The following is a 12,299-nucleotide window of genomic DNA, read 5'->3' as shown; positions in this document are numbered from 1 at the left end:
AAGCATTCCCCTTGAGAATGGGAATCAGACAAGAATGCCCTTTTATCACCACTCTTATTCAACATTGTGCTGGTGGTCCTAGCCACAGCAATTAGGCTAGAAAAAGAAATAAAGAGCATCCAAATTGGTAGGGAAGAAGTCAAAGTATCTCTATTTGCAGATGATATGATCTTATACACAGAAAACCCAAAAAATCCACAAGAAAACTACTGGAACTAATAGAAGATTTCAGCGAAGTTTCAGGTTACAAGATAAACATATAAAAATCAGTTGGATTCCTTTACACCAACAAAGAGAACCTCGAAGAGGAAATCATCAAATCATTACATTTACAATAGCCCCCAAGAAGATAAAAAACTTAGGAATAAATCTAACCAGAGATGTAAAAGATCTATACAATGAAAACTACGAGACACTACTGCAAGGAACCAGAAGAGACCTGCCTAAGTGGAAAAACATACCTTGCTCATGGATAGACAGACTCAACATAGTGAAAATGTCAATTCTACCCAAAGCGATGTACACATACAATGCAATCCTGAGCCAAATTCCACCAGCATTTTTTAATGAGATGGAGAAATAAAGTCACCAACTTCATATGGAAAGGGAAGAGGCCCCGAATAAGTAAAGTATTACTCAAGAAGAAAAACAAAGTGGGAGTCCTCACACTACCTGATTTTAGAACCTATTATACAGCCACAATAGTCAAAAAAATGCGTTTTTAAGATACATATCAACAAACTTGAAATTGTCTACTGTCAATCTAGTTAATGTGAGACAATTAAATGCCTTTCTTGCTTAAAAAAAAAAAGATATATACAGTATAATGCATGTAATATATATAATATAAATCCACACATATTTGTTTTATCACATTATAAAAACTTTCTGCTTTGTTGTTTTGTTCTTTATTTCAGTGGTTTAGATTTTGTATGTAGTTAAATCTTATCTGTTTTCTTCACTATGATTCTGATTTCTGACTTTGATGTCATGCCGTAATTTAACTAGTTCTCTACGGTGGGATATTTTAGCTTTCAATTTTCCCCTATTATAAATAAGGCTACACTGAATACTACTGTGCCAAAATGTTCAGTGTTCCTAGAAATGGAATGAGTATGTAAACGTTTTGAACATTAAAAAATCAGCCCTTTTCATAAAACATTCCCAAGAGCAGCAGATGAACCTATCCATCTCATTGTACTCTTATAGCAGCTAAAACAAACATAGCTGTGCATTATTTTAATAGACAAAAATTTTGTTTATCGTTAGTAGTCATTCATATTTAATTTCTGTGAGTTGTCCACACATGCCCATAGCCTAGTAAGCTTTTGGATGTTAGTGTTTTCTTACTAATACGTGTATAACAGCTATTGTAATGATACTTCGTCATATTTGTTACAAGTACTTTCTTGATTTTTTTAAAAAGTTTTACTTTTACTGGAACATAATACAGTCGCCCCTCGGTATCCATGGGGGATTGGTTCCAGGACCCCCATATCTGCAGATGCTCAACTCACTTAGATAATATGGCATAGCATTTGCATATAACCTAAGCACATCCTTCTGCATACTTTAAATCATCTCTAGATTACTTATACTGCCTAATACAATGTAAATGCTATGCAAATAGTTGTTACGCTGTATTGTTTAGGAAATAATGACAAGAAAAAAGATGAAATGGCAGGAGGCTACAGATGGGTATACATGCATTGTGCCCCTCAGCACCACCCCACCCCACCCCACCTGCATGTCTTGCACTTCAGCCAGAGAATGAGCCTCACCTCCATGTCCCAGCCTGCGCCAAGGCCCTGGCCCTGCGCAGCATGCTGCTTCCTACCCTGCAGAGAGCTGCCTAGCCCATGCCCTGCAAAAAAGGAACACTAGGAGGTAAAGGCCTGAGGACTGTGGGGAGCCAGACTCCTGCAGGCAAGGGCGAAGTAACCAGTAAGCAGGTATGCATGCTGTCATGGATTGAAGTGTGTCCCTCAAAAATATGTCAACTTGGCTGGGTCATGATTCCCAGTATTGTATGACTGTCTACCATTTTGTCATTTGATGTGATTTCCCTGTATGTTGTAAATTCTATCACTATGATGTAATAAAGATGGATTAGCGGCAGTTACATTGATGAGGTCTTTAAGATTAGATAATGTCTTAAGCCAATCTCTTTTGAGATATAAAAGAGAGAAGTGAGCAGAGAGACATGGGAACCTCATACCACCAAGAAAGCAGTGCTAGGAGTAAAGCGTGTCCTTTGGACCTGAGGTTCCTACACAGAGAAGCTCCTAGACCAAGGAAGACTGATGACACGGACCTTCCTCCAGAGCCGACAGACAAAGCCTTCTCCTGGAGCTGACGCACTGAATTTGGACTTGTAGCCTAGTAGACTGAGACAATAAATTTCTCTTTGTTAAAGCCACCCACTTGTGGTATTTCTGTTATAGCAGCGCTAGATGACCAAGACACATTGGGCTTACCTGTGTTTACTTACTAATCTGTAATGAACAATTTCACATGGGTTTCAACACATTAAAGATGTGAAAAACAGGTGAGATTGTTCACTACAGATAAGGGAGTACACACAAGTAAATCTGTGCATTACTTTGCATATTAGGTAATCTGACCCTGCCAGCAGGCCACCCTGAATACGTGGCACGCCAGGACCATGGGTAACTGAAACTATGGAAAGCAAAACCACAGTAACTGGGGACTGCTGTACTTTTGATCCGTGGTTGGTTGAGTCCACGAATGCAGAACCCACATAGGGAGGGCCAATTGTAATCACTTTTGGTTTCTATATATTTGCTCATTTCATATAAGTGGTATCATATAGTATTTGTCCTTTTATGTCTGACTTATTTCGCTCAGCATAATGCCCTCAAGGTTCATCCATGTTGTGGCATGCACCAGCACTTCTTTCCTCTTTATGGCTGAGTAATACTCTATTGGGTTTGTTTCTTTTTTATGTTTTATATTTTTTTGTGTTCCATTCTATAATACTGAATGGAATGACTGAGTATTGTTAAGATGTCATGTCAAATTAATTTATAGGTTTTATACAATTACAAATACACCTACTCCTCACTTATGGACTATCTCGTTATCCCACATTTCGTATTTACAACAATAGTAAAAAATCTACTATCTGACTATTTTGTGCATTAATAATTTCCTACGTACTTGTTTTCATTGTTTAAATGGATAACTCATCTACATTTTCTTCTATTTTTAAATGGTTTGTTTAAACATTTATCTTTTTTAACTACCTGCAATTTATTTTGACATGGGACAAAGATTATTTTTTTCAAACAGTTCACCAATTATCCCAGCATAATTTATTGAATAATTTTTACTTCAAAAACAACTTCAAACTTCAAACCAAAACACAAACCTGTTGCCGTTAAGTCCATTCCAACTAATGGTGACTCCATGTTTCAGAGTAGAACTGTGCTCCAGAGTTTTCAAGGCTGTCACCTTTCAGGAGCAGATCAACAAACCTTTCTTCAGAGGCTCCTCTGGGTAGGTTCAAACTGCCAATCTTTCAGTTAGTAGTCAAGTGCCTAACTGTCTGCACCACCCAGGGACTCCACAAAAACCAGCTGCCATCAAGTCGGTTCAGACTCATACAACCCCATGTGTGTCTGAGTAGAGTTGTGTGCCATAGGATTTTCAATGGGCTGATTTCTCAGAAGTAGATCGCAAGGCCTTTCTTCCAAAGCACCTCTGGGTAGACACAAACTCTAACATTTTGGTCAGCAGCAAAGCATGTTAACTCTTTGTACCACCTTACATTCCTATATAAATTAGAGTCTGTTTCTGTGCTATTCTGTTTCAATGATACATGCCAGTTTTGTGCTGTTTGACTTACTGTATGTAGCTTTATATATTTTAATATGTAATACATCAATACCACTCATTGCTGTTATTCCTCAATCCTTTTTTTTAAGCTATCCTCATGTTTTATTCTTCCAAACAAATTTTAGTCATTTTGTCAGATATCTTTCTCCATCTTAAAAGAAAAATTCTATGGAGCCTTTGTATTGTATGAAACCTATAAATTAATTTTATAGACAACAATATTCAGTCATCCTATTCAGAAATATAATATCTTTTTTCATCCTAATTACCCCTTTATATAACTCTGAAATATTTTATGGTCTTCATCATATAGGTCTTTCACTTATGACTGGATGGGTATTATCATTTTCTTTTTGTAGAAATTTTGAATGTTTTTTTTTTTATAATATCTACCAACTATTAACGAAATATAGGAGAACATATTATTTTAAATAGCTATTTTATATAACTATATAAAAAAACCCTATATCTGCCTCTTTTTTGAGCTTTTATTATTTCGAAGAGTTTTTTACCTGATATTCTTGACTTGTCTAGAAACACAACAGAAATACTTACTTCTGTTTCATATCTCATTACATATGCCAGACCATCAAGAATGATGTTGGTGACAGCAAACTTCACTATTAAGTTAGGTACTGGTATTCTTTAGCACGTTAGGGAAGTACCCAAACATTTTAAATCAAGAATGAGGTCAAATTTTATAGAATTCCTTATTGGCATCTATTGAGATTATCCTACTTTTTTTATTTCCCTTATCGAATCATAGAAATAGTGTTATCATATGAGTTCCCAAATATTAAACTATGCTTGCATTCCTGGGATAAGCTTAACTTGGAAGTTATTCATTATACTTTTAATATTCTGGTGAATTCCATTTGTGAGTATATTAATTAGGACTTTTACATCTGTATTCATAAAGTAGATGGGGCAATAGTTTTCTTTTGGGTGCTTTGTCAGGTTTTATCATGGCTATATCAATTTCATAAGCTAAACTGAAGAGTTTTCTTTTTCTAGCTTTAGAAAAAAGAAACTTTTTATAAAACATGGAACTTATATGTTCTGTGAAGTTATGAAAGCATTCATTCAGGAAAGTAATGGGCATAGAGCTTTTCAGGACTAGCTCTTTGATAACTTTTTGTTTTCTTCTTTGATTATTGGGTCTATTCAAACTTTCTACATCAATTTTGATCATTTGTACTGTTCTTCAAAAAATTTTCATGTATTTGAAGATTTCAAATTTCCCAGCACTACACCTTATAGTAGTTTCTCATAGTTTAAGAAATAAAAATATATAGCCCTTAGTTCCTAATTTTGTCATTTGCATTTGTTTAAATAAGAACCAGTTCTTAGATTTATCTACCCTTCTAAAAATTTTTTGTAACGACATTTTGTTTTATCTTTAGTGTTTCTTCCCTTCTATTTCCCCCAGAATTGTTGGGTTTTTTTTTTTTTCATTTTTTGACTTGAAGGTTTATTTTCCTTCTTTAGTAATGAAATTTCTTAACAATATGGATTTAACTTTAGGTATTGCTTGGCTATATTGATATGTGGTAATTTCATTTTCATTGTAACTCTTATGGTTTTAATTATCATTTCCAAGCTAATCACCCCCAAAGCTTTTTGGTCTCATCTCTGAGCTTCAAATTCATATTAAAATACCTGAGCTTACAAAGCAACTCAAAATGCCTAAGGTTAACTCAAAACTAACTTGTCTAAAGTAAACACTGAAACCCTGGTGGCACAGTGGTTAAGAGCTACAGCTGCTAACCAAAAGGTCGGCAGTTCGAATCCACCAGGCACTCCTTGGGAACCATATGGGGCAGTTCTACTCCGTCCTATGGGGTCGCTATGAGTCAGAATCAACTTGACGGCAACAGGTTTTTAAAGTAAACACCTCACTTTTATCCCAAGCTGCAGGTATTCCTATCTTTTTGTTTTCCCTAGCATCGTCTCAGGCAAGCAAACAGAAATCTGGGATTTATCCTTGATATCCCTTTCTTCCTAAGTCTCCATGACAAATCAATTGTAAGTTCTCACTAATTTTACCCCCTCTTCTCTATCACTACAAATATCTTTTTTTTCAGATCCTTATCACTCTTGCTATGGGCTCCTAACCCAAAGAAACCAAGAGCTTACAATTTACTGGTATAATTGTTGATTCAGGGAGATTTGAAAGGAAAGATATAGTCTGAAACATTGTATTTCTTCTAGGAAAAATCAATAAATGCAAAATATTTAGAAAGTTAGATAAAATGTGTCTTTTTCATAAGGTATCATGCAAGAGCCTTAAGAAAGCTGCTTACCTTTTATTATTTTTCACATGTTTAAGCCCCACTGTATAATCTTCATTTAAATATGTATATTCAGAGATACCAAAGTGTTCTAATTTAGGAGTCATACACTCAAAATCATCCATCTTTAGTGCACACTTTGGAGTTTTCAGTACTGTAGTTGGTGACTGTTTGGTAGGTGGAGAGAAAATTGTTAGCTCTTCCTTACAGTTATTTACTTCTTGTGGATGATTTGGCAGAGTTTGGGATATCATGTACCGCTCAAGTCCAAAATCTGAAAGTTGTGGACTGCGTGGAGGTATCTCAGAAATAAAACTGCTTGGAACAGTAAAATCAGACAGATCATCCTTCTTATCAGGCTTTTGAAGATTATCACATTTAGCCAATTCGGGTTTAGAGTTAATGATTTCATGTTCATCCACTAAGGGGAAAAATCAAAGAGAAAACATTCTGGTCATATATCAAAACACAAAATCTCATGTACCTGAATCCACTAAAACCACAAAAAATAGCTCCATTTGAAATTTCCCAAATCAGTAAAAATCCTAATTCTCTCCTTGGTTTCTAAATATTTTATTTTAATTGCCCATTAGGTAAATTTCTAACATTAGGTAAACTTCTCTTGTCCACCCGTATCCCATGTTGATGATACGCTGGAGCAGGGAAGTAAAAAAAGTGTTAAAAGTTGAAAAATTAGTATCTTGAAACAAAAGTCCAATTTCCTTACTTCCTCAGAGTTAATGTAATTTACAACAGTCTTTCTTAATACCATGTAGATGACATTAATTACAGTGTGGAGTTAACTGTGTTCTAGATTTAATACAAAATATACTAGTATTATTTTAGATTTTTGCCTTTCAGATGATTAAATTAGAAACGAAAAACTGCTCTACAAAGATAAATTTTTTCCCTGAGTTCAGTCTGGAACAATCTATATCAAAAGCCTGGTTGAGAAAAACAATGGAAGCGCATTTGAAAGATATGTAGTTTCGTAACCATTAATAGGTTTTACACTTTGATTTCTTGGGTTTTGGCCCTTAGAAGAGCTACTGATTCACTGAGTTCTGTTGTGGTATTGTGCTTTCTGTTAATTCTGAAGATGCTACAAAACTACCCAAATTCTACTGTTGTTATTTATCACAGGACTGTCAGTGATAAAATAAAATAAAATTATTACCATTATCCTACCCTTAAAAAAAAAAAAACCACTGCTGTTGAGTTGATTCCAACTCATGGCGACCCCATGTGTCATAGAGTAGAACCAATCCATAGGGTTTCCTTGGCTTTAATCTTTATGGGAGCAGATAGATCACCAGGCCCTTCTTCCATGGTATTCCTAGGTGGGTTCAAGCTACCAACCTTTACGTTAGTAGTCGAGTGCAAACCGTTTGCGCCACCTAGGGATCTTCACGACCCATGTTGTTGTTTGCCGTCTAGTCAATTCCAACTCATAGCAACCCTATAGGACAGAGTAGAACTGCCCCATAGTGTTTCCTAGGCTGAAATCTTTATGGGAGCAGATTGCCAAGTCTTTTCCCCTGTGGAATGGCTGGTGGGTTCAGGGGTTATTATTATCCCCATTTTTACAAGTGAGGAAAAAGCAATTTAAAGAAATTATCCAAGGTCACACAGGTAGTGCAGCCAGAATTTGAATTAATGGCTCTGTCACATCAAAGCCAACTGCCTTCTTTCTATTATACCATATGGACTATTTAGTATATGTTCTTAATAACATTTCTGCATACACATCCCCAATGAATATTTGTTTAATTAATGTTTTATTTATGTACAGAGATCATTCTTTTTTTTTTTTTTTTAAAGTAAAAAGAAAGTTTTATTTGGCATATATTCAAAAGGACAAAAGTGGGAAGAGGACAAGCATGCTGCCACAGCCATGTCTGCCCGAGTCCAAAGAATATCACAGAATAGGCAAGAATGGGAAAATGGACAAGCATGCTGCCACAGCCATGTCTGCCTGAATCCAAAGAACAGTTACAGAGCCATCAGTATATATCAACATCACAAAATGGGTAGAATCATTGAAAGCATCACTTTTTCACTGATTGGCTAGAAATTATAATCTTACATTTTGAATCATCTTTGTTAACCATCATTGGTACTGGTTTCAGTTACGAAAGTCAGGAGGGTCTTCACTGGTCCAACAAATTTCTATTCACTAAATGCTAATAGAAAAAGATAAGAGTGGAAAGTCTTTGGTGTTCTGTTTGATGGGCTTTTGTGAAAACTTCCTTAAGATGTTTTCCAAGATTATCTTAGCTATTGTCTTTATACCTCAGGGCCCAGTTGATGTGTCCTTGTGAATCCTTGTGAGCCCTTGTGAGCCCAGCTTCAGCTGGGTCACATTCTGTATGCTCAAGGAGACGGAATAATAACTCCAATATTATTTCCTAAATCAGTCCCTCCTTTTGATCGGAGATTGGAGATAACACATCGATGATCAATACCTGGACTTAGTCGAGCCCCTAGATGGCGGCCATTGCAGGCTGTTTAAACTCATGGTGCTGGTTTTCCACCGGATACCATCTGGTTCTTCACCAGGTTATAAAGTAAGAGCGATGTTACAGAGCTCATTCTTGTAATAGAAGTGAATACACTGAAGCATATTGAAACTAATCATTCATAACTACAGGCACAACAGTAACAACAATATTTAACAATGGGTGACTGTTACATGCCAGGCACTGCTCTAAGCAAATTCTGTCTCATTTAATCTTTATACAAACTCATAAGGTAGATACCATTAAACATCCTTACTGTGTAGATGAGAAACTGAGGCACAAGGTCAAGTAACTTGCCAGAGATAATACAGCTAGTAAGTGGTGGAACAGAGATTTGAACCTAGGCAGTTCGACTCAGGAAACTGAGAACAAGAAAAATGAAATAGCATGCCTAAGGATACTCAGCTATTGATGAGCAGAGCTGACTTTGTTGTTAGCTGCCATCCAGTTGGCCCCCGACTCATGGCGATCCCATGCACAATGGAATGAAACACTGCCTAGTCCTGCGCCATCCCCATCATCAGCTGCAGTTTGGACTAAAACTACCTATTCTAAGTCACAAAGATTTATATTGTACTTTTATCCTAAGCAGCTCAAAGAATTCTTCCATTTAGCATTGTGTTAGTTCTCATCTAGCATTTTGGCAAATAGCGCAAGGACTGTGTTCTTTACCACAGATCAGCACTGCATCCAGCACACATTGAGTGTTCAATAAGTGCTTATCAAATGATAGTCACATAATGGTACAGCCAGAACTAGAAACCTTTGCCAAGCCTACAGCTGACTGACTTAATCATGCTGCTTTTTTTTAAAATACAAAAACAAATGCTATAAAATGAAAGTGATTCAAACCTGAATTTTCCTTCGCCCGTGGATTATATCCATACTTCTGGAAAAACTCTCTTATTTTCATGATATCCACTGAATTTCTTTTCATCAGTACCTTGGTTGCCTTTATGAAATCAGTGTTTTCTTGACTTTCTAAGCTTGCTTTATGAAGAAGAATAGTAACATCCTCCTTTCACAAGGAAAGAAAGTACATTAGAACTTCTCTGTTGACTAAGTCTATTTAGATTAATAAAAATTACACATAACAGAAAAATGACAAATTAATATTGTAGCAGTGCTACCTTTAAAGTCCAGACTTCTGAATGCAGGTCATGTAAAATCTTCACTGCATAATCTTCAAACCCTTCAATATGAATATTGAATACACATGAGGAAAGGAAAAGAAACAGAATAGAAAATATAATTTAGTACCGTTTCTTGGAATTGTAAAATCCATGTAGATATTTATTTATAATTTATATCGTGTCCATTGCTAACAAAAATATTAAAGTCTTTAAAAATGTAAGCTTTAATTGAACTATAGTATACATACAGAAGTATACAAATCATAAGTACATGGCTTGGTGAACTTTACAAAGCGAACATACCTCAATCACCAGCGCTCAGATCAAGAAACTGAGCATTATGAAACCCATTGCCGTTGAGTCAATTCTGACTCATAGCGACCCTACTGTTCCACTGGGTTTCCAAGGCTGCAGTCTTTATGGAAGCAGACTACCACATCTTTCTCCTGTGGAGCAGCTAGTGGGTTCCAACCGCTGACCTTTCGGTTAGCAGCTGAGTGCTTTAACCGCTATGCCAGAACTTCAGAAACTCTCTCTTGGAGTCTCTACTTTCCCCTCAAGAATAACCACTACCCTGATTTCTAACATCATGAATTAGTTTTGCCTATTTATTAACTTTATTTAAGGGAATCATGCAGTATGTATTCTCTTCTGACTGGCTTCTTTCACTTAACGTTATGTTCATCCATAGCCTAATCTGTTCATTCTCATTACCGTATAGTATTCCACAGTGTGATTATACCAAACTTACTTGCCAATTCTATTGTTGATAGACTTTGAATGGTGTCTAGTTTAGTACTATTATGAATACTCTTGCTTTGAACCTTCCCGTACATGTCTTTTGGGGCCTATATTCACATTTACGTATGCTCAAGATCTATAAAATGTGCTGCATTATATAGCACATATTCTGCTTTAGTAGCTATTGCCAGTTTTCCAAAGTGGTGTTACAATTTACACTTCCACCAGCAGTATATGGGAAAGTTTCATTTGTTCCACATCGCTGCCAACAGTTGGTATTTTCTTTTTCATTTTAGTATCCTGGCGGGTGTGTAACTGTATTGCCTTGGGATTTAATCTGCATTTCCCTGATGACTACTGAAGTTAATGACTTTTCACATGCTCACTGGCCACCTGAGGATCCTTTCTTTTGAAGTGCCAATTTAAGATTTTAGCCATTTTTCTATTTTGTTATCAGCCTTTTCTTGCTTATTTGTAAGACTCTTTATAAATTCTGGATATAAGACTTTTGTCAGATATCTGTATCACAGTACCTTCCACGACTCTAGTTTGCTTTTTCATTCTCTCGTGTCTTTTGATAAATATAAGTTCTTAACTTTAATGTAGTCCTATTTATCAATTTTTATTTTAATGTGGGCACTTTTTGGTTCCTACTATAAAAAGTATTTGCCATTGACAATACTCTCTTATGCTTTCTTCTAAAAGCTTTGCTTTGCCTTTTGCATTTGGAGCTACAATTCACCTGGAATTGATTTTTGCATATGACATGAGATAGGGATCAAAATTTTTCTATATAGATATCCAACTGAACTGGCTTTATTTACTGAAAAGATAACCTTTACCCACTGTTCTGTCTCCTTGGTCGTTAATCAGCTGGTCAAATATATGTTTTCTAAAACATGACTCCTTTGAAGATCTCCTTCTTCTTCCACTGTTAAAAGTCAACCAATTTTCATTAAGGAAATACAAATCAAAACCACAATGAGATACTACTTCACACGCACTACGATGGCTTGTTAGACAATAACAAGCTTTGGGGGGATGTGGAAGAACTGGAATCCTTATTCATTGCTGGTAGAAATATAAAATGGAGTAGCCACTTTGGAAAACAGTTTGGCAGTTCCTCAAAAAATTACACATACATATGCTAACATATGACCCAGCAATTCCACTTCTAGAGAACTGAAAACACATGCTCTCGTAAAAAACTTGTACACAAATGTTTATAGCAGCATTATTCATAATAGCTAAAAGGTGGAAACAACCCAAATGTCTGTCAATAGATGAACGGATAAATAAAATGTGGTATATCTATACAATGGAATATTATTCAGCAATAAAAAATAATGATCACCAAAGAGGACATACAAACTGCCAACACATGAAAAGATGCTCAACGCCATTAGTCACTAGGGAGATGCGAATTAAAACCACAGTGAGATACCACTTTGTCCCTACTAGAATGGCTACAAGGTGTTGACAAGGATGTGGAAAAATTGGAACCCTCATCCATTACTGGTGGGAATGCAAAATGGAACTGCCACTGTGGAAAAGAATTTGGTGGTACTTCAATAAGTTAAACAGACCTACCACATGACCTAGCAATCCCAATCCTACCCAGAAATAAAAGCAGGAATGCAAACAGAAATCTGTATACCACTGTTCACTGCAGCATTTTTTACAATAGTCAAAAGGTGGACACAACTGAAATGTCTATCCACAGATGAATGCATAAACAAAATGTGGTACATACATAC

General features: G+C 36.0%; 1 protein-coding gene across 2 annotated transcripts in view; it reads right to left on the bottom strand.

Annotated features, from left to right (window-relative positions):
* The window catches only part of SKA3 (spindle and kinetochore associated complex subunit 3), a 39,048-nt gene that overhangs the window by 23,694 nt on the left and 3,055 nt on the right, over nucleotides 1-12,299 (bottom strand). For both annotated transcript variants that reach the window (XM_023742445.1, XM_023742444.1), the window contains exons 2-4: nucleotides 9,799-9,860; nucleotides 9,521-9,686; nucleotides 6,162-6,570 (exon numbers count right to left, since the gene is read on the bottom strand). In XM_023742445.1, coding sequence (XP_023598213.1) covers nucleotides 6,162-6,570; nucleotides 9,521-9,686; nucleotides 9,799-9,860 — 637 coding nt within the window. The remainder of the gene's footprint in view (nucleotides 1-6,161; nucleotides 6,571-9,520; nucleotides 9,687-9,798; nucleotides 9,861-12,299) is intronic.

The sequence above is a fragment of the Trichechus manatus genome, unplaced genomic scaffold (genome assembly GCF_000243295.1).
Source record: "Trichechus manatus latirostris isolate Lorelei unplaced genomic scaffold, TriManLat1.0 scaffold00210, whole genome shotgun sequence".
Classification (NCBI taxonomy): Eukaryota; Metazoa; Chordata; class Mammalia; order Sirenia; family Trichechidae; genus Trichechus; species Trichechus manatus.
Note: the sequence above shows the minus strand (reverse complement) of the source record. Positions and strands in the feature narration are given on the sequence as shown.